The following is a 22,744-nucleotide window of genomic DNA, read 5'->3' on the forward strand; positions in this document are numbered from 1 at the left end:
GGGGTACTGTTGGAGGAGGAGCTGCTCTGGTTTTAACCTGACGTTCTGTCTTCTTAAAGGGAATCAGATAAAAAACCCACAGCACTTTTGCAACAAAGGGTAGGGATGAGAGCTTCCTGAAAAGCACAGGTCCAACTGGCTTGATGAAGTTCCCTCCTGCCATGGCTGAGTTCATTTAAAAAGGTCTTCACTTCCCTGTATAGCATGACATGACATTTCTGCAGATAGCTGCCGCATCTATCCTGAATGCATGTCTTTGAATCCAAATTGACTCGCGTTATATTTTCACTTCTGCATTATTCCATCTTATTTTTTCCCTTTCCAAACTATTGCTTGAAGGAGCTCCTTCAGAGGTTCTGCATTTTAAAACAAATCATTCAGGACACGGTGTAGCAGTTTTCGCAACGTATTCAGAAACGTTAGAGAATGTGCCTTTGGTTTTCGCTTGTTTCTTAGCATCAAACGTGGGAAAGAACGACTTCATGAAGAAATGTTAATGGCTTTAGTAATGTTTAGTAAAAAACAAAAACAATTGCATATCCAACTATGACTCTCACAATGCAAAATGATCTAAAAAAAACATCACGTTTTACTGAAGTATGCCATTATGCATTTGTTAAATTCCTTTGGCAGTTATAATATCTTTTGTACTTGTCAAGTGAAGCACACGCAGGCTCTAAATGAATTCTGTCACTTATTGTCCTAGGACTTATGAAGACTAATGCAACACCCTGCTGCATTGTCCATTAACGAGAAAGCAGCTTTAGCTCACATTAACAAGCTCCTTTCACAGACCCCTTTTTAGAATGTGTGACATCATCCTTAGTGGTCCCGCGTGTCTCTCAGACACTCCATTCAGGTGATTTGTTCACCAGAGGGCCTGTCTCCTGTCATGGACTTTATGGATATTTTTCATAAATCACTTTAAAAAACCATAAGGGCTTTGCATCACTCTCCTGTGCTAATGTCATTTCTGATCAAAACCGCGCACTAGCTATTTTTTAAAAATAAACTCCAATCTCCCTTCACTGTAAACTACAGGTCTCTCTCCATATACAGTACCACCACTTCCACCAAACCACCACGTTGTGCATTAACCTGTAGAAAACTGTGTGAAAACTGGTTGCATGAACTCAATTGCCCTAGTGGTGATAACAAATCTGGATGAATGATTATTATAATAATACCCATACATATTAAATCTATGTAATCTCAATTCTGCAATATGTGGGCTATCCTGGTGCCTGTGCGGCTAGAAGATAACTGGATTGTTTTTGTAGACAGGCTGGAGTGTGAGCATTCTTTTCCACTAGAAGAAGTGCCAGGAGAAGGGGGCTTGCCATATAAGGAGACTGCCCTCTTGTGGAAAAAAATTGTCACTGTTCTGTAAACCTCCTGCAGCAGCTTAATATAGTTGAACTGATTATTCAACAGACTCCCAGTGCATAGCAGTTTGAACCATTCCTGGTTTTACTATGAGTTTAATAAGACACACCTGAGCTTGTTACATACACACTGTTGCTAATCAATCCTTTATTAAAACCTGGAATGGGTGAAACTGCTATGCAACAGGAGTCTTATTTCCACCAGTGAGGACATATAGATAATGCTGGGAGACATACTTCCAGTTGAAATGAAGCCTCTTCTGTAACTGAACACTAAAGACCACTAACGTTGTGGCACCCAGCTTTTAACTGAAGGATAAAACTGTCGAGACTTGACAATTGTGTGGTTCAAAAAGATTACACCAACACACAAATATTGAGGATTTGAGAAATATGGGAACTTTGCTAGGTTATCAGACTTTTTCAGTGTTAAGTTATGCTATTAATGCTGAGCGCTTGCTATGTCATGATCTAAATATTTCTTAAAGACGACTCAGTCTAATCACAATGCTGTAAGAGGGCTATTAGCACAGTAAAGTAAACTCCCATTCATCAGATAAATGATACTTGAAATGTTCCCACGGGTTCAGCAAGATACTTTGCAACCACTGGAATGCAGACCCACCCACAGCAGACTCGAAATAACAATGCCATTGTCTGCCAGCTGAAAATGAAATGCTCAATATGTAGACAGGAACTGTCATGTGGTGTGAGAAGACAAGCATGACACTTGTAGAAACTGGAAAAACCACAGTGGTTTAAGCAGGGCTTTGTGACAGTGCAGGGTGGTGCTGAGAGCAGGTACACTGGAGCTTGCAAAACTGCCTGCCCACTTGTTTGAAGGATTGTGTGTTTCCCCCTGGACTTGAGGAATCGTGTATTATTGTTGATTACAATACCTTCCATACTGTACCATGGAGCTAGGGTTACCATATGACCCCATGTAGACTGGGACAGTTCAGGCTTTTCAACTCACATCGCAATGAATTCTGGTACGTGTTACCTGTTTCACAGCAGGACTACGCTTACCAGAATGCATTGGGGTGTGAGTTAAAGAGTCTGAACTGTCCCAACTGTCCCAACTGTCCTAGTGTACCCAGAGTCATATGGTAACCTTACTTGGGACCAGCAGTTGAAATATATGCATGATTTCTCCCACAGGCCTGCAAGCAACATGGCAGCCACATATAGAACTACAACACCCGGCATGCACTGCACCACCACCACCAACAAAAAACATTGGTGACTTCGATGTATTCATTTTTCCAATGCCATGTTGCAATATTCTAGCTTAGTTTTTCTTTATATGACACCAAGGAATATTTATGTCTACTGCTTTTTTGAAAGATCAAAAAAAAAATAATAAATTCAGCAACACAGGTAATGTTAAATGAAGGAACTGTAGATCTCGCGTCTCCTGTTTCCCACCAGATCTTTTCTCTGTTGTGCCTCTCAGGCGGAACCTTAGTCATGTGGTAAGTGTTTCCCCGCCGGCTCGACTCACTTTGTGTAGCTCCAAAATGGCTGATCAGGAGGTGGCTGTGAGAGAGTTTGTTGCGGTGACAGATGTTGACGAGGAGCGGGCCCGGTTCTTCCTGGAGTCTGCCGGCTGGGATCTGCAGGTAACGCTCATCGCCGAGAGTGAAAACCACGACAGAGGCGATCGCGCTGTCAGAAAAACGATGGCAGCAGACCAAAGTGTCGCAGCCGGGGTTCAAAGCATCTGAACGAGCAGGCGAAGCTGAGCGTGACTCACCGGGAATCATGCAAAGTCATTGCTTTAGTTTCTGTCTATTAAATACAACGAGTCCTAATAACTGTCAGAACTGAGTTTTAACCTTCTGGAGTCTTTTAGGCGATTGAAGACTTGAAGCGCGAAGTAAACAGCCGCCTGTCGTTGTTGTATTTTTTTGTGGGCCAAAAAGTGAATAGGTACCGGTATTTAACTGTTACAGTGTTATAATTAAACTTAGTCATCAACATTTAAGAAACCCCAACGCAGCCCACACCTGCTTGTGGTTTCTCCAGTCCCCAAGGCTTTTATTGTGTTACTTGCAACAGAAATGATTCATTACCAGAGATGACTGCACAGCATTGTTGTTTAAACAGTGCCTCTTCGCTTTCAGGGACAGTCGACACATACAGTATTTATCAAGATTTCAGACGTCATAAAACATTGCTTTTGTGGTTTTAGTTAAGCTTTTATTACAAAATTGTGCTCGCTAAAACCCCCGAACCACATTTTGAACATCGTTAAACTACAATAAATAAAGTACACACACAATCGTCTAATTTGTAAGACATTACGAAAGTACCATAATAATTAAAATATAACGGCCGTTAAAATCGAAAGTACCATAATAATTAAAATATAACGGCCGTTAAAATCACATTGAAAAGTAACAGACAGTTTGGCATGTGATGTAAATAAGTACAGAAAAAGCCTATTGCTGTAAATGGACGAGGCTTTGTTCTGCTGTATACTTTGTCAAAATTAACAATACACACAAACATTTGAATAAGGGGGATGTATGTAATAATACTCTTTAAAGGTGCTTGATCAGTAATATTTTGACCTGCCTTAATGCAGATCATATATGCACACAGATTTAACTATGCTAATATAGCCTTCAATCTGAAGGTTTGCTTGCATTTATTTTAAATTAAAAAAAAAATTAACGAATTCTGCATAATAGCAGTATTGTGAATACTTTGATTTATTGTCCATAATTTATTGGAAAATGTGGTGTTGTAACTCTCTTTGCATATTTGGGATGTTTCCTTTTGTACGTGTATTTGAGGTGATGTCATTGACTTTGATCAGTTTCACTCTGGTTTGGTATAACACTATAAATAATTGGCTCTCCCTTGGGCTGTCTGTTTCAGCTTGCACTGGCCAGCTTTTTTGAAGATGGTGCTGATGACGATATTGTAACTCTTCCACCTCCAGAACCCAGCGCTGTACCCAGGCCGACTGCCCCTAGGTAATGGCAGCTGTCACTCAATGACTTGGAATTCCAGAATGGGTATTTATGACTGATATCCAGTGTCCTGACCTTATTCAAATTAAATCATGTATAAACTTAAAAGGCAAACAATGGGAGCTCAGTGTTGATAAACTGCAAGATTATTGAGAGGAGAGGGGAAGAATTTTTTTATAACAGTTTTTAACTTTATTTCAGCGAACACAGAGTGACTTCCTTCAGAGAGCTAATGCAGGAGGAAGAGGAGGAAAGCGATGAAGAGGAGGGCCAACGGTCAGTGCCCTGTTGAATTCAAATCCAATCAAGGCGCCTGGTTTTGCAGTACACACAGCGGGGCTCTAATACTACATTATCTGTAGGGAGGAGCTGCTTTTACCCAACCTAGTCATTAGTGTTGCCAACAATCTGCAGAACTGTTCATTCAGGCGCAGTTTGTATGCACAGTAAAATGCATTGACTATTGTTCTGTAATTGTTGTGCTGCAGAGGATTAATTTGTAACGAGTAGTTCTGGAAAGAATTAGCTGATGGCAGCATCCATGATTCTGATTCTGTTACTCTAGTCAACTGCAAATGCCTATTGTGTTGCATTTATTTTTCACGCGCAGGTTTTATGCTGGAGGGTCAGAAAGAAGTGGGCAGCAAATTGTCGGCCCCCCCAAAAAGAAGAGCTCGAATGAGGTGGTGGAGGACTTGTTTAAAGGAGCGAAGGAGCATGGGGCTGTCCCTGTGGACAGAGCATCGAAAGGTCCTGGAGAATCCAGCAAAGGACGAGTAGGGAGACCTTTTATCTGTTTATTATTTGAAATGTTGCCTCGCTGGACTGATAAGGGGGTGTTCCTGGAAACAGCAGGGTTTCATTGACTGTATCTATGATGAGACAGACGCATACACAATCGCAGGTACCAGTGGTGCATCCACCATCATTTGAGTTTGGATTAAATAAAAGGGAATCGTAGAATCTGGAAACAAAATTAATAGTAGTTTTTGAAATGTCCAAAAAAAATTATAGAAGTCCAAAAACTACTGAGTTCACAGTCATGTTTTGTTTCTGTACTACTGTATTTTGGTTAGTCCAAAAAACTGCTGTCAATCAGTTTTAATTCACGGATCGCCATTTTCTTGGGGGGGGGGGGGGGGGTTGGATTTAGTGGCTACCCATATGGTGTACTTGCAAAATTGCTTTTTTTCTGAAGAGAGATCTTGTCACATGCTCTACAGTTTCTCGTTTGTCTCTGCGTTCTCAGAATATGCAGTGCATGGGATTTATTCCATTGTGTTTTGCAGGTTTTTGGTGGAGGTGGCTATCGTCTTGGTGCAACTCCAGAGGAGCAGTCTGCCTATGTAACTGCGCAGAAGCGATCCACAGAGCCAGCACAAGATGTGAGTAATTCTGAAATGGGTCGGTTGCATACATACCGTAACTCCAAGCTGAAAATAAGTTAACTAAAACTCTTGTGTATCATCCGGAACAATTTCCAAATACATTATTTTTACAATTGTATTAATTGAAATATTTGTCAAGTTTTTTGAAGCATATTCTTGTCATCTTAAATGGGATTGAAATGCAGTGCTGAGAAATGCATTCTCATGTTGAGCTGTCGTTGTCGCTTCATTTCTACAGGTTCACGTGGTTCTGAAACTGTGGAAGAGTGGATTTAGTTTAGATGATGGAGAGTTGAGGAATTACTCTGACCCGGGGAATGCTCAGTTTTTGGAGTCCATCAGGAGAGGGTAAGGGAATGTTTAGTCCATATTGTTTGTATCTGAAGCACTCTTAATCAAATCCAAGTGCATTTATTTAACCAGGATAGAACCCTTGAGAGATCTAAATTCCAAGGGGGTCCTAACAAAAGAAGGCAGCAAGAAAAGAGACAAATCATTCAAACTGGACAAAAACTCTTAAAACAATCATTAAAAACACTAATACAAAAATAAAAGCTTGAAAAATAAAACCATTCCAATTTACCTGATCCTGGTCATAGTCAGTATTTACAGAATTTGCAACCCTGGTCAGATTATAAAGTAAATATTTCGGAGTGATTTAAAGGTATTGTGAAGAAGCTGTTTTTATGTTCGTAGGCGATGAATTCCAAAGATGAGATGCTTGATATACAAAGGCACATATTAGATCTCAATTTAGGGATTTTAAAATGTGTCTTTCCCAGTGAGATTCCCATGGAGCTGCGGAGGCTGTCGCGCAGCGGGCAGGTGAATCTGGACATGGAGGACCACAGGGATGAAGATTTCTCAAAGCCTAAAACTTCTTTCAGGGCTTTCACTGGAGAGGGGCAGAAGCTCGGAAGGTAGGCAGAGTCAGTTATCTTCCCCCAAGCATGATATTGTATTTAATATTGATGACCCAAATGAAATGAAATACCTTGTCCCCATTGACAACCTGGGCCATATTCACAAAGCATTTAACACCATTCCTGTATACTTAAAAAAAAAAAAAAACGATGCATCCGTAGCACAGTGCTGAATGCTTTAATATGGCCCCTGTGGTGAGTTAACCTGGCACCCAGGCCCAAGATGACTGTTAGTCCTGTGCTTCTATAACAGCTTGCTGATATATGTGCTGGTTGTTTGAATCAACTTCTTGAAAATGTAACTTTTAAGACCTCAATTAGGTATCATCACCAAAATTTGAATTACTTGGCAATTATTTGAATCTGGCCACTAGATGGCATGTGTACTGTGCAAATGAATTGAAGATAACACTTTTTTTTTTTTTTTAAAACACCCACATTTTGTAAGCCGTAGTTTGGTTCCTATGTTTTGCACTGCCTGTGTTCTGTCTTGTGTACCGGATGTTTTAAAGCTTGTGTTTTGTGTGTCCAGTGTCGCTCCCCAGCTCGTGGGCGCAGGCTCTAAATCCCAACAGGAAACTGATGAAGCCCAGGCTAGCTCCTCCATGGCAGTGAATGAATCCGAGGCCACCACCAACATCCAGATCAGGCTCGCCGATGGGGGGCGCCTGGTCCAGAGGTTCAACCACACTCACAGGTCTGCAGATAGAGAGAGACAAAGTGCCCCGCTAAGGACAGGAAAGAACCAAACATTTATTGTTTGATCCTGACATCTTTTTATTTGTTTCAGTGAGTCAGTTAAAGGTAGCATCCAGAAATACAGTTACTTTGCACTCTTGATTAGACTGCATCTACTGTATATTTGACCCAGATATTTGACAAATGTATCCTTCACATTGCTCGATAAATCCTCATGTTGGATAGTTTTTAATTCCATGCTCCCTGGCAAAGGGTACAGTTTCTGTTCCCAGATCAGGGAATGTTAGAACTGGATTGACTGACGGCTGCCTGGGATTTCTCCTCATTCCTTCTCTCTTGTGTAACTGCTTTCCTGGATTCTACCTTTCTCTGACAGACTGACTGACAGGCATTTTTCCAAGTTAATTTCACTCTCACAGATCTACCTTATTTTCTAACTTATTTATATGTCCTGCATTTCCCCTCCCCTGCCTATGTGACCACACTTCAACAGTGGACCTGTTCACACTTCTAAAATGCTAATGTCTAATACGTCTAGAACCAGCACAAGCTTGTTCCTCTTTGAAGAGACTTGCACCCTGTGGTTATGAGAATGTGACAGTCGATTTTAGCATCGAAGATCTTGAGAAATGTTTTCTGGTTAGATGTATTTGTGTGTTTATTATTATTTTATTTTTTTTGTGATGTATGTGAAGGTTTTTCTCAGAAAGGAATTTGCCTACGAGGGAGGAAGTGATAGATAACATCGTCCCTCTTTTTCTGTGTATTTTACAGGGTGTCGGATGTCCGCCAGTTCATTCTTGGTGCCCGTCCTTCCATGGCTGCAGCTGAATTTGTTCTAATGACCACATTTCCTAACAAAGAGTTAGCGGACGAGAGCCAGACCTTGAAAGATGCAAACCTTCTCAACGCTGTGATTGTACAACGGTTGAAGTGATAGGACCCCACCCCTTCCCAGCCTGTGTAAATATGACCAGAGGAAACTCTCACTGGACTTTGTGTAGAATAGTTCACCGGCTGGGGGTGAACTGCGGGACATAACAATAAAAAGAATAAGAAATAATAAAGGCTTTTTAAAGAAACTTTCATTACCATTGAGGGTTCTTCAATAGCATTAGGTTTCTTGTTTATTTGGAGTACAGGTATTCTTATGGCAAGCTCGTAACTTGACACCGCTCATCTTTCACCTGTAATTCATTTGTATTGAGCGGACTTTTCAAAATGAGGCAGAACAACAGTAGTAAAGGATGGAAACGCCCCGCGGAGTGATACTGCTCTGAGCTTGCTGATTACATGCTGCTGCTTTTCTCTTCCATTTCATGTGTGTTCAGTACTTTGTTATATGTTGACTTATGAAAACTTGTGATTAAAATGTAGCTTCATGTCTTTCCATTTTAATTATTATTATTTTTAATAGTGGGACACCAAATATTATTCATTTTCTTCCTGAACTACTGAGTGGAGACATTTTGTTGTTTACTTTACCCCTCAGAGTGGGTTTGTGCCGTGGTTGGCAGATTAAATGGTGTAGAGCAGTGGTGCCCAACCTGTGGGCCGTGACTAAACACCAGCTGGTCCGCAAGCAACTCCCATGGTTTGGTTATGCAAATCATGCAAAAACCCATTTCTGAGCATGAAATGACTTCTTATTACTGATAAGAAAGTTCGACTGTGAGCACTTTTCCAAGATAGTTACATTAAATCAGAGTTTTCCTAAGTTTCACAAGACTGCTCATACCAGTAACTCTACAGATAAGAAAAGAGCCCACATCTTAATCTGGTTCCAAGGAGGAATTATGCATTACAATAACAAAGGCACACAGACACATTTTTAACATCAGAGCAGTGCTTAGTTTTTCTAGGTTCAGCTCTTAGTATCCTGCTTGCAATTTACTACAGTAGTCTTTCTGCTGGCTGTAACATCCTTTAAAACACAGTACAGAATTCTTACAATATTGAATATTATCACAACTTCTCAGTCTATTTTTAATCACGTTCTCCAGGGATCAGCTTGCTCCCAGCACGTCTACACCCAGTAGGAAAGTCCTGATCATGCTCTGCTCTCAATGGGTTTGTAAAAGCGATTACAGGCTCCTTTATGCATTTCTGCACAGCCCAGGTGTGGGTGACAGTTTAGAGCGCCTGGTATCTGCAAAAACCTTCAACCTTGTTAGCTAGGCAAATTGTCCACCCTTCATGCACATGGTATGTGATCAACTGAGAAGGTAATACAGACCTGGTATTGATTCTGCGATTCTGTGTGTGGATGAACGCTTAATAATATACATACATCTTATAGCCTTTTGCTTTTTGGCAGTCTTGGAAAAGGCTAAAGGTAGTCCAAACGATCTGGAACGTTTAGTACATGTACAGAAGCAAACAAAACAAAAACTACGTTGTTAAATAAAATATGCAGGCTGCAAAAAAATGTACAACTTTTTTTGTACGTGTAAATATCATGCAAATTAGTTATACTCGTATGTTTTTAATCCACATCTCAAAGTTTAACCAGTGTCATATGATATCAGTACGGTCATATCCTGTGTCAAAACACATTGCATTCACACATGTTGTAAGGAATCTACTGAAAAAGCTAAGCTTCTGATATGCAAGCCGTCTTGGGCGGAATGAAACAACGACGATTGGCATCGTACAGGCAGTACTGTAATTGCACAACTTGTGCGGGGTTACAGGGAAGCGCTCCTCGCTGTTCGTGTTAGTGCGAGTAGGAGGATGAATGAGATGCAAGATAAGGAGAATCCCGGACCAGAGAACCGTGGACTGAACCACGGGGATCCAGTCAGAGTAAGTTTTAGTTATGTTTTTTTTTTTGTTATTGTCGGATTTTTTTTTTTTTTTTTTTCCGAATCACGGCTATTGGAATTACCGCGTTTAGGGAAATTAATCCAAAAGATGCGCACTGTGTAATCTGAAATTATTGATTGATATTGCTGTTTTTATTGTCTTTTTGTAAAGTTACAAACAACGTGTTTTATATACTATACTGCAGTCATGTTTTGGCAGTACTGTCGTTATTTTCATATGGGCAGGAAACGAATTTACTGCATGCTATATTACACATTTAAAACTTGCAAAAAATGCTCTTCCTTCTACAAGCGTATAATCCAAGCATTTCATATGGTACAGTTACCCATATCATTGTGGAATATGAGAAAATGACCGAAACACACATAGCGCAGTGTTTTGTTACCGGTACATCTGTTTGCAGTTAGAAGTTTTTTTCCCCCGTAATGGAACCCCTCAAATCCCTGGATTCTTTATTATACACAAATCATCTGCTACAGACGACGACATTCCTAATAAATTGTAAGGGAAACGTTTTATACTGCAGCCTGCAACAGTAATCTGCATGCTGGTGCAGTATTGACAGTTATTACCACTAGTGTAAATAATGAACACGTTGCCTTTGCAGTAAAGGGTAATACCTGAGCTGCTTCCACGCCTGTGGGGCTGGGTTCTCATAACATGCATGTTATTAAACTGTGATATAGGCTGTTATCTATTCAGGGATAGGAACATAGTTTGTAACTAATAGATCTGGGTGGGATTAAAGGGCGAAGCAAGCCCAACTCCCTCTCAATACTTGTTTGAGGCTTGTGTATATGGTTTGTTTTGTTGGCATCTTTGTTGCTCATTAAAAAGATATACAAAGAGGTGCATGTATTATTCACATATACAACATTTTATATAGACATATACAACACACTACCACAAGGATTGTGAATAAAGGACATGTCTTGAATGGTTAATAATTATTATTTATTTCTTAGTAGACGCCCTTATCCAGGGCAATTTACAATTGTTACAAGATATCGCATTATTTTTACATTTAATTACCCATTTATACAGTTGGGTTTTTTACTGGAGCAATCTAGGTAAAGTACCTTGCTCAAGGGTGCAGCAGCAGTGTCCCCCATCTGGGATAGAACCCACGCCCCTCCGGTCAAGAGTCATGATTTGAATGGTCTGTAAAAACACAACCCTAAAAGGAATACTCTTTATATTTTGCGGACCACATTTCCCTGTATTTTTTATTGTAGTGGTTTTAAAAAGGGGGTATAAAATAAACCCCTCACTGGATAACACCTTGTCAGCCCCATAGAAATGAGTCTTCTGTAACTGACAGCTAAGAAGGAAGCAAAATATTATCAAAGGGGAACTACAGGACATGTTTCCAAATGCTGTTCTGCTAATTTCTGTACTGATAGTACTGTGAAGGGACACAGGCTTAAAGAACAGCCTAATTAAATTTGAAACTAATTAGATTGAAACAGCAATTGATACAACTAGTATTTGTGTGTCTGTTTTCAATCCATACATGTGTCTTCTATATAGATATCTAATCACGTGTGTGTGTGTGTATTATATATAAATTGTAGGAGATGACATTCTGCATAAAGTATTAATTATGTATTTGATTATAAGTTTCTTTATTTCTATGTTAAAGTTTTCATATTTGAGGATGCTCAGTCCTTTTGATGAATCAAACACAGTGGAATATTTATGAAACTGTGCTAGACTGCTGCTGGGTTCTTAATCAGAAGCCCAGGAAAGTTACATGGATATCCAGCTTCATTGTATTCAGTATAAATGCTGATTGAACTTTGGCACGCCTCCTTGCAGGTCTCCCCTTCGCAGAAAGGGGCCGGGAGGCTGCCTCTGTCCAGGAAACTCTGCTATGCGATTGGGGGAGCTCCGTATCAGATGACTGCCAACGCACTGGCCTTCTTCCTGCAGCTCTTTCTGCTGGATGTGGTCCAGGTTAGTAAAGCACACTTCTGCCTGTGACCTTAAACAGAGGCAAAGAATGATCGTCAAGACTTGGAGAAAATGTACGTGTTGTTTTGTTTAAAAAAAACAAACACAAACTCTTGTCAAGTGTAAATTGCAGTAAATGTCTGGTGATTGATTAGAATCAGCACTTAACACAATGCCTACAACATTTTACACATTTAACACCCTGTATCTCAGGAACCACTTGAGACACAGGCTTCAGATTCAGTGTTATCTACACACACACACTGACGGACGCAAGCACACACTGACACACACTGACACACACACAAACACACACACACCAGATAGGCTGCTCACATGTGCTGCTATCAGTAATGTGCCTCTGTTTGGTTTAGATGGAGGCTTTCTATGTGTCCTTGATTTTGTTCATGGGACGGGCCTGGGATGCTGTCACAGACCCTGTTGTTGGATACCTGGTGAGCAGAAGTGGGATGACTAGATATGGCAAGCTGATCCCGTGGTGAGTTGGGTAATATAAAAATGGAACAATTTAGCACCAGCATTAATTGTATTAAGTGTGCACCTGTTCAACCCCACGGGTCCTTACGCACGCTATACTGAGTGTCTCCTTTATTCTTCGGCCGTTTGGGACGAAGCTGTACTGCAAGTGCACGGCTACAGTGCCATCGATCTCAAATCCTAATTCTTTTATTAGTTGCTGTCGTGTTAAAGTGGGACAGTGGCGAGCCTCCCTGATTTATACTGAATACAATGAAGCTGGATATCCATGTAACTTTCCTGGGCTTCTGATTAAGAACCCAGCCGCAGTCTATTATTATTATTATTATTATTATTATTATTATTATTATTATTATTTATTTCTTAGCAGACGCCCTTATCCAGGGCGACTTACAATTGTTACAAGGTATCACATTATACATTATTTTACATTATACAGATATCACATTATTTTTACATACAATTACCCATTTATACAGTTGGGTTTTTACTGGAGCAATCTAGGTAAAGTACCTTGCTCAAGGGTACAACAGCAGTGTCCCCCACTGGGGATTGAACCCACGACCCTCCGGTGAAGAGTCCAGAGCCCTAACCACTACTCCACACTGCTGCCCGTCTAGCGCAGTTTCATGAATATTCCACTGTTTGAGTCATCAAAAGGGCTGAGCATCCTCTTTAAATAACTCTCAAACAGGAGAAGGTCTAGTATTGTGCTGCAGTACAGTGACAGTAAAAGAAGAAGCAGAACAGGGAAGGAAATGGCTAGATTTCCTTTCACAGATGCAAAACGCTAAAAAAAAGCTATTAAGGTCATGACATTAGGTGTATAAGGTCCGGTTTTATTTACAAATGAAATCCTAGTTATAACAGTATATTGTCTCATTGGCTACTCTGTATCTATTCTGTGCTGCTTCTATTATACTGTATAAAGGACTGTTATAGGAGACAGCATTTCACACAGGTTGAGCTGCTCAGCTTTGCTTTGCAGTCCTCTTCCCGAGCTGCACAAGGCCAGTAAGAGACACCCGACACACCCCATGTTACACCAGTCTTGTGCGCTCTCAATGCTAAACGAGCCCTGTGCTGTGTTGCAGGATGGTGCTGTCCATGCCCTTTGCAGTCATCATGTACTTCATGCTGTGGTTCACCCCCGCTGACACCATGTCTCCTGCCTTCAGCTTCTCCTGGTACTTCATCACCTACTGCCTCTTCCAGACCTTCATGAGTGTAAGACACCCTCACACTGCACTCAGTGCTTTGGTTTGTTACCTGACACAGAGGTGGAAATACAACTGCCAGTGCCTTGTGTTATGAGCTGCTGCAGATTTTAATCTGAGTTTAGTATTACACACCCAGGCTTGTGACCTGTGAGGTGTGTGATTGACAGCTCATCGTCACACCTTAGAGTGGCTTGAACCTCTGTACAGCGGGAGTCTTAATTCAATCCCACGTGAAAGCATCTAATATTACCCCAATTCTTTTTTATCCTTCATCTCACAGCAATTTTTTTTGTGAACAACAATACAATGTAATCTCTCTGCCAAGCCTCTGGTATTTTGGCACCAAAGTTTTGTACAGACAGGCTGCATTAGTTGTTCTTTCCAAACAAAGAATTACATCTAATGTTCCTGCGAGCCAGCAGAGGGTTTAAAGGAGCCATGTATATTGTTTTCATCTTTTGTTCCTCGCCTGGTTAACACCATTCTATTTTTTAAAAAAGAAAACTTAAGCGTTTGGAAGTTTGTTTTTCATTTTTTTAAAAAATGACAGCTTAGCTTGGTGGTAAATGCTTTGTAAATTGTGAGCAGATGTGAGAGCTGTGGAGGGGTTGGGCTGGAATTTCCTTTCTGTCAGAGGGAACAAGGGGTTCACTGTCACAAACATCTTGCTGTGTGAGCCGGAGGGCAGGCCAACAAATAGCAAACCCAGAGTCGGTAGACTGCAATTCAGTGCTGTTGATTTAAAAACCTCTGCACTGCCACAGTCCTCAGTAAAAAACAAAAAACAAAGGGTGTTTGTTATGCGCTGATCCGTCAGTCTGTCTGTCTTCACAAACCTTTTATTACAAATTTGATTTGCTTATAATCTGATTTTATAGAAGAAGTTTTAATCTTCTGGGTACTGTGTGATTAATTACCCAATCGGGAGGACCCTCTGTATGACCCTGTACTGGTTTCATTAAAGGGAGTCAGCGATCCTCTTATCACTTTAAATACTGACACACTGTGTGCTGGTAGCAATCTTTCCATTTCCCTTTTTAAATTGACGACACTGTTGACCACAGTAGAATAGACTGTTCTTTTTTTTAAGCACAATCATCTCCTTATGCAGCCTGTTCCCAAGGAAACGGACACTGACACTGAGGGCGTTGCTCAGGGACCGATGCGTTCACAGTAGAGACCAAAGCCACCCTCTGAAGCAGGCCAGCTGCGTTAACTCTACAAAAAAAAAAAAATGACATCCTAAGATGTAAGCTACCTCAAAGCCAGCTTTGAGTGTAAACTGGGGTATACAAGACAAGTGACAAGGGTGGTAGTTTAATGAAACATCCCTCAGCATACCGATTGCAGAACAGAATAGCAAAGGCATGGTGAAAACATGTTAAAGCACGGTCGTGGATTGCAAAGCTCAGGTATATATCAGAATACATGTCCAGAAGCACAGTTATTGTGCAGCATAAGCACGACAAACAAATGCCGAAGTTACCATGTAGTTAAATCAGTTTTCATCTCTGAAGACCATCCTCCAGTCTACACCTAGCACTTGGAAGGTCATTTAACTTGTTTGTGTTTCAGAGAGAAAGAGAGAATGGAATTAAAGCAATGCCAATTAGAATAAAGTGGAAACTCAGCAAATCTGTTAAGAAGATGAGTTGATTTGTTGTGTGTCCCTGTGTCTGCAGTGCTACCATGTGCCATATTCAGCTCTGAACATGTTCCTGGGAGGAGATCAGAGAGACAGAGACTCAGCCACAGCATACAGTAAGTGAAACGATTCACAGCTGTGAGTAATTATATATATATATATATAAACTACTGGAAAGCGGTACTATGTGTTTGGTTGTGTTCTAATATTATTAATAATAATAATGACACATACAGGCATAGCTTGGATTGCAGACCCAGTCCGATATCGGAACAAGATGTGATCTGATTTCACAGCATGTTTATGGTGCAGATGGAAACACAGATGTTAATCTAGGGAGTAGGAGTGCAACCCACACCCAGCTCGGTCTCAGTGTCTAGTGAGGTCAGTGACACCCAGCTCCCCCAGGGAAACAGTGGGTCTACTTCCTGAGCAGAGCGATGTGTCTGCACTCTGATGCAATCCCATGCTTACACAATCTAATAGAGTCCAGATAAGGACTGCAGACAGACCTAGTGATATAACACATATATCCCTGCGTGTTGTGTAGTATAGTCTTGAACATGCCATGCATTTTAATGTGTCTGTGCTGGTCTGTGCCATCTCGCTGCACGCTGTCCTAATGAAAGCTGCTCTTCCTCAATGCAGGGATGGGGATGGAGGTGTTTGGGACCCTGGCAGGAGCCACGATCCAGGGCCAGATCGTGGGAGTGTACCACGCCAAGACAGCACAGACCTGCAGCATGCTGAACTCCACAGAGCTCAACAGCACCTCGCCACTCGCCGACACCCTCTCCAACACGGTCAGCTTCTCTCTGATCAGCCCTTCTGTTGTTCTGCACAGTTAGATCACAATACAAGACATGTGTGCACACTGTACATCTGCAATGGCACAACGAGCGATCAGGAACGCAAGTGGCGGCTCATATGATTGTGTTGGCATGTAGAATTGTGAACAGGTTGCTGCCATTCCTATCATTGTGGCTGTTGATAATGAGTAAACTTGCTCCTATTCGTTCATATTCCCCTTTGCCTTTTTTAAATGTATTTTAACATGCTTTCAATTCAGTCATTAGTTTTTTTTTTAGCTGCACAGATGATGTTTTCACTCGCTGCCGTCCAGACGTTGCACTGTATATCATAACGATATTGCCAGCTGCTGTTTGACAAACTGCTTAACCCTGGAATACTGTTTTCCAGAGAAGGGCCTATGTGATTGCGGCCGCAGTCCTGTGTGGGATTCAGATTGTGTGCTGTATAGTCATGTTCCTGGGAGTAAAAGAGCACCCAGGTAAGACAGATGAGGCGCCCGCAGTTCTCAGGGTTGAGCTTTAACAATCTCAGTTTATGGCCCTACCATATCTCTACTGTATCATTTTTATGGCAGCACCATGATTTAGATTTAATCCAGGCCCCTGTCAGAAAATACATTTATTTTAAACCCTATAGAAAATGTTTAGTATTTTCAAGAGTAAGTAGCGGGGTTCCGAAAAATATCGCGTTCCACTTCCCCACGTGATGCTACAACTGTTTAAATAACGTACCTGTCATTTTTATTGTCATTGTTAACATCCTGTGTTATTGCTGTGTTACCTGTTTGACAATGTGGACAATAATCCTTACACTATCAATGCACTAGAGCGGCCATTCTGAAAAGAGCTTTGAAACAGACTTTAAAGTTAGAAGTGTAAAAAGTTGTCAGGATGTTAACAATGAAAAGAAAAATGACAGGTACGTTATTTAAACAGTTGTAGCAGCAGGTGGGGACGCATAACGCTATATTTTTTCAGAACCCCGCTACTTACTCTAAGACTAATAAACTCTCAAAATTAAAAAAAAAGACTACTACGGGCTGAGTCGGAGAACAGGCTTGTTTTTCTGTTTACCAGTAAAAAGGAGAACTATAAGAGGATGTCTTATCTATGTAGGAAGCTGGCACATCCCCTGACTCCCCAGCATGCTGATTCAAGGCTAGACTGAAAACAGCTTGGGTTTAATCTGGTTTTCAGTTTGCTCCCTAGCGGTGCAGAGCCTCTTGGAAGGGAGGCTATGTACAGACCTTGATGCTGTTAAAGTTGACAGCATTGCCGTGTCTATACATACTGGAGTGCCATAGGCTTCATTTAATCCAGGGTCACGAAATAAGATTGTTCTAAACTCTGTTTAACAAGATGGTGTTTGTGGCTGATATGCTCTGTGGCTCCCCTCAGCTCCCCTCAGCCCATTGGGCAGAACGAAGATGCCGTTCTTCTCCGGTCTGAGGTGTATAGTAAAGCACACGCCGTACGTCAGACTTGTTTTCGGATTCCTGTTCTCATCACTGGCTTTTCAGGTCAGTAGACTAGTATTCCTCGTACACTTACCTTAACTGGTAAATGAATAAGGGTTTATTTTTTCCCCTGCTGCCGGGAAGGTATAATTTCATGAAGTACGTAAGTAAGCAAGATTGGTAATAATACACTCATTAGATTTTATTTCTCGCAACGGTAATCTCCACTAAATGAAGCACCATGCCTGTGATTCCATTAACACACTCATTCAATCTGTATACATACGGTACCTTTTCAAACTCAGCATTCTGTTTGCGCTAAAGGTTTTTTTTCCAGGGAAACAAGTGAATTGAATTGATCTTCATATTGTGAAGCGATGTGATATCAGGATGTGCTGTGTTTACTGTTTTCAGCTGTCCCAGGGAAACCTTGCCTTGTTCTGCACTCATGCGGCTGGATTTGGGGCTTACCTTCAGCACCTCATCCTTACATTCCTGGTAGGTACTCGTGCTATCAAATCTTTCCTTCTCAACTCCAGCCCACCCCCGATACCCCCCCTATAGCAAACCTGCAGCACCTCCATCATTTCCTGAACTCCCTCTGCCTCTCAGTCCCGGACTTCCTGTCCTGAACTCCCTCTGCCTCTCAGTCCCGGACTTCCTGTCCTGAACTCCCCCTGCCGTTCAGTCCCGGACTTCCTATCCTGAACTCCCCCTGCCTCTCAGTCCCGGACTTCCTATCCTGAACTCCCCCTGCCGTTCAGTCCCGGACTGCTTCTCAATCAGAGGCTGCCAAGTGGACCAAACTGTGCTGGTGTTGTGGGCTGATGTCAGTTTGGGGTTAGGTGGAAATCAGCAAACTTACTTCGCTTGTGATCTGAACCTATTAGAAATGGCATGAGAGGCTTGATACACAGACTCGAAGGAACAGACACAACAGTCCGGTATAGGCTAATCATCTTCCTGATTTGAATGTGTGAAATATGGAGAGACACATGCCTCGCATAGAAACTTTATACTTGGAAAAATCCCTCCCTATAATGAATAAATACATATCTTTACCAAAAATTACCCCAACATGTCATCAAGTTTAAAGAAGTGTTAAGCAGAGTTTGAAAAGGATTGTTGCTGAATAGTTGCACGCAGTTCCGAGCTTCTGTAGGTCCATTGGATGCACTGCAGACTGTGGTGATTTTCTAATTGCGTTTGCATTCTCTTTTGTTACATTCACCTGATGAAATAAACATCTGTTTATATCCCAACAGGTTACGGCCACTCTATCGATCCCCATGTGGCAGTTTCTTCTTGTTAAATTTGGAAAGAAGACCACACTTTTTGTGGGCTTGTCTGTAAGTTTTTCAAAGCCAGGCTCTCAAGGTGCCATTCATTTGTTTCACTGCTGTTAGTTGACCTTTGTCTGTGGACCATCATATTCATAGTGTATTTGTTTATTCAGCTGTGGTCATAGTCAAACTTTCAAATCCATGCGTGGGTTTAATTTGAATGTTCGTCTGCAGTAAACTAACTTATTTCCTTAGTTATATTTGGGGAAAATAGCAGAAGGAAGTAATATGTTTTGTCAGTATTACAAAGAGCCAAAGATTGCCCCACATCAAAAACACACTCTAAGTTACAGAAACGCAAACCAGCCTAAATTCATAATTAGACAGTAGGGTCTATTTAAACAGTGATGCAGCAAAATGCTGAAGCATTGCAAACACTCGCACGCACTGTTAGATGTAGGATTTTCATAACCGTATTACACACATTTTAATTATGAGGGACAGTATTTAAATTCACTGCCGTTTAAATCAATCGATTAGTATCTTCTATGAAATAACAATAAGTGATGATGCAGTACTTTTTACTGTAAAATGCAATAAGCAAGTTTGAAAAAAACATGTTTAAAAACTTTTCAAACATACATAACATACCAAACACTGCCCATTCACTAAGACACCATGATCTGCTGTCATACGCTTATGATAAAGGGTTCAAAAAGACTCTGAAATAAAGCGTTGACAGACACCTAAGAATAGTATCCATGGCATTGAAATGTGCTGTTGTTAAATGGAATGGGAAATAAGCATGCTGTGTGTTATACACTATACCAAGGTCCCTGATGGGCACAACTCTGTCTTAATAGCTTTTTGGAACAGCTTTTAGTCCATAGATAGTAGAATGGATGAAAAGCCATTCTCACTGCTGCAAGCTGTTAGTGCAATGTACTGCAATATACAAGAAGTGAGAACTAATCAATGGGTCAGCTGTCTGAATGCACTGTCACAAATAACATAAAAGGTGTGTATCTTTATCAGAGTAATTCCCTTCTGGTTTTATTGTTATTTTACTATTTTTAAACCTTTTTATAATGTTTGCAATAATATTTGATGTTTGCATAATTATCAGCAAAAAAATTGGATAGATTAATAACAATCAGAAGCACTCAGAATTCTTCCTTTTCTTCTTAGTGCTTTATTCCAGCTCTCATCTCCTTAGCTTCATTCAAAAGCAGCCTGGCTCTGTTCTTCGCCATGTCTGCGTTTGCTGGGAGTAGCTTGGCAGTTCTCTATCTACTACCATGGTGAGTGATTTCGCTTGCCATACATGCAATGTGCCAAGGGCTTGAGTAGAGACAACAAGGGTGGACAGAGCCAGTATACCGTAGACTCTGCTGTTCAGACTGTCTTTGTGCTGGTCCTTGTCTGCAGGTCCATGCTGCCTGACGTGGTGGATGATTTCAAAGTGAAGAACCCCACCTGCACTGACCTGGAGCCTTTGTTCTACTCCTTCTACGTCTTCTTCAATAAATTTGGTGGCGGGGTGTCCCTTGGAATTTCAGCCATGAGTTTATAGTAAGTAGAGTTCAACACACGAGATCCACCTTCCTGCCTATTCCCTCCGCGCCCTGAAGATTAACTTACTGTTGAAAAGCATCCATAGACACCACACTCAGGTGCCTTCAAAAATGTATTCTATTGGCCACCTTGCGATCTACTCACCACACCCAGTTTTCTACAGACCAGGTTTGCTGGGGGCTAGGTTAAATTACAAATGCCATTTTAAGACTGCAAAAGCAGTTTCAGTCATTACAGGCTGCTTTGTAAAGCCTGAAATGGTGTGAACTGCTATGCATTGGAAGCCTCTAGGACCATCCAAAAACCCTGTAGTTTCCAGTAGTATACTGTGCTCACGCTGTGGTTGAATATAGCAAACTATAGTATTTTTTTCTGGGTTATCAGCACTGACTTGGATGTAACCCTTGGGTCTCTTTCTAAAGCAGTGGCAGATCTTAGTACTGCTGTTCTCAAGCTCAGTAAGTCAGCCTGGCTTGGGGTAAATGCACCAGCGGATCTGAGTCTGAGTGCTCTGTGCTGTGCCTCAGTTTCGCAGGTTACAAGCCGGGGGCCTGCTCACACAAGCCTGCAGTGATCACCACTCTGAGGGTCCTGTTCGCTCCGGCCCCCGTGGTGCTGCTCCTGCTGGGCATGCTCATCTTCTACTTCTACCCCATCAACGAGGAGCGGAGGAGAGAGATCAAGAGAGAGCTGGACAAGATACAAAGGTAAGATGGGGGGGCTCAGCCCTTAGACAAGTTTACTGTGGTACATCTGCACAGTCGTTGTGCTTTTCCATGGTTAGCTATGTTTTTTTTTGCCTACCATAGTTCCCAATGCTTTTCCATGATTGCCTGTGTTTTTATCATGCTTTCACCCTTGACCCTTTTATGAGGGGCATCTCCAGTTGGAGAACACCAAGGGCTGGTTTCACAGACCCTGATAAGGAGTTAAAACTTAGAGGAACTTGCTCAATCAAGTAGAAAACGTTTTTGGCTAGTGCCTTCATCGGTGTGCTGATTATATGACATTATTGCATGATATCGATTTTGCAGTTGCTGTTTTATTTTTACGATTTGATTAAAAAGGAATATAAAATTAGTTTTTAAAAAGAACCCTCTTTTTGACCTGGAATACATGGGGATGCTTTGCTGTAATTTCTCTCTCTCTCTGTTCAGGCGTGAGAAGGAAACCAGGGAAGATGTGAACAGTGCTTTCTAGTTGTGCTTTATTATATGTGCTTTTACAATCTGCTGCCAAAAGGAAACCAAGTCAGTGCTACTGTACTGCCATGTGCACTCAGAGGACTTTCAGGCAGGTTGGAATTGAAGGGTCAGTCATTGTTAGTCCCCAAATGTCATGTTTCTGGACAGGATTATCACCATTTATGTTATATATAGAATATAAACAGGCATTCTATTTTCCTACAAAACCAAATACTGTTTTATATTTGTACTTTCTATAATTGTTTTGGTTTAATAAAACCATTTACTACACAGTGACCTTGTGGCACAGTAGGTCCTCTTAGTCTTTTTTTTAAAACCGTTGTTGCATGGTTCAGGTATTTCATAATAAACTTTCACCACAATGACGATGGCCTGGTCTCTATGAAACAGGCAGGTCTTTGTAAAACAAAAGCTAGTCTTATATTCCTCATTCCATTGAAGAACAGAAGATTAAAGATTCTGTGTTGAACAGGGTATCTGTTATTTATCTGACAGTAGAAAACCGAGACGGTATAATGTATTTTATTTTGTCTGCTTGCAAATTATTATTATTATTATTATTTTAATAATTGTGCTTTTCTATATATTTTATTTAATGCTGTAAATCTATATACAGTAACAGTTCAAACCCGTTTGTCTTTTTTTCTGTTAACGTGCGTTCCATGTTCATTGAAGAACACAGCTGACTGTAAATGACCTCTTCGGCCTCAAGGAGGCGACATTGAGCTAATGTCAGCTGTGTTCTTATTTTCCATCCAAATAGCTTTGCCATGCATGCAGTAATTAATAACTCATGAACGGGCTGATGGAATGCAATTAGGCGTGACTAGAACAAATAGGACTGTTGGACCTACGTGCATGGGTCACATAGTCTTATTTTATAAATAACACTTC

The 22,744-nt window shown here is 41.1% G+C and overlaps 2 protein-coding genes across 2 annotated transcripts; both read left to right on the plus strand.

Moving 5' to 3' along the window:
* The first annotated feature begins 2,866 nt into the window (after nucleotides 1-2,866).
* Nucleotides 2,867-8,762, plus strand: LOC117433173 (NSFL1 cofactor p47-like). The gene is made up of 9 exons (XM_034055238.3): nucleotides 2,867-3,007; nucleotides 4,272-4,369; nucleotides 4,568-4,642; nucleotides 4,977-5,142; nucleotides 5,656-5,751; nucleotides 5,993-6,102; nucleotides 6,537-6,674; nucleotides 7,210-7,374; nucleotides 8,151-8,762. The coding sequence occupies exons 1-9, from the start codon at nucleotides 2,906-2,908 to the stop codon at nucleotides 8,311-8,313; spliced, it is 1,113 nt and encodes a 370-aa protein (XP_033911129.1). The 5' UTR covers nucleotides 2,867-2,905; the 3' UTR covers nucleotides 8,314-8,762.
* Nucleotides 8,763-9,963: 1,201 nt separating this feature from the next.
* LOC117433163 (sodium-dependent lysophosphatidylcholine symporter 1-B-like) lies at nucleotides 9,964-22,138 on the plus strand. Its single transcript, XM_059003948.1, has 14 exons — nucleotides 9,964-10,181; nucleotides 12,021-12,158; nucleotides 12,530-12,654; nucleotides 13,748-13,880; nucleotides 15,556-15,634; nucleotides 16,167-16,321; nucleotides 16,719-16,809; nucleotides 17,729-17,850; nucleotides 18,202-18,285; nucleotides 19,053-19,136; nucleotides 20,259-20,371; nucleotides 20,499-20,642; nucleotides 21,173-21,352; nucleotides 21,803-22,138. The coding sequence occupies exons 1-14, from the start codon at nucleotides 10,110-10,112 to the stop codon at nucleotides 21,843-21,845; spliced, it is 1,563 nt and encodes a 520-aa protein (XP_058859931.1). The 5' UTR covers nucleotides 9,964-10,109; the 3' UTR covers nucleotides 21,846-22,138.
* Nucleotides 22,139-22,744: the final 606 nt, after the last annotated feature.

This window comes from Acipenser ruthenus, chromosome 29 (assembly GCF_902713425.1).
Source record: "Acipenser ruthenus chromosome 29, fAciRut3.2 maternal haplotype, whole genome shotgun sequence".
Taxonomy (NCBI): Eukaryota; Metazoa; Chordata; class Actinopteri; order Acipenseriformes; family Acipenseridae; genus Acipenser; species Acipenser ruthenus.

Excerpts from the sequence above, each read along its gene's own strand:
- LOC117433163 (XM_059003948.1), top strand. The coding sequence starts at position 10,110 with ATGAATGAGATGCAAGATAAGGAGAATCCCGGACCAGAGAACCGTGGA. Across the intron at positions 12,159-12,529 it reads TTCTGCTGGATGTGGTCCAG|ATGGAGGCTTTCTATGTGTC; the intron begins GTTAGTAAAGCA and ends TGTTTGGTTTAG. Across the intron at positions 12,655-13,747 it reads TATGGCAAGCTGATCCCGTG|GATGGTGCTGTCCATGCCCT; the intron begins GTGAGTTGGGTA and ends GCTGTGTTGCAG.
- LOC117433173 (XM_034055238.3), top strand. The coding sequence starts at position 2,906 with ATGGCTGATCAGGAGGTGGCTGTGAGAGAGTTTGTTGCGGTGACAGAT. Across the intron at positions 4,643-4,976 it reads GATGAAGAGGAGGGCCAACG|GTTTTATGCTGGAGGGTCAG; the intron begins GTCAGTGCCCTG and ends TTTCACGCGCAG. Across the intron at positions 5,143-5,655 it reads GAGAATCCAGCAAAGGACGA|GTTTTTGGTGGAGGTGGCTA; the intron begins GTAGGGAGACCT and ends TGTGTTTTGCAG.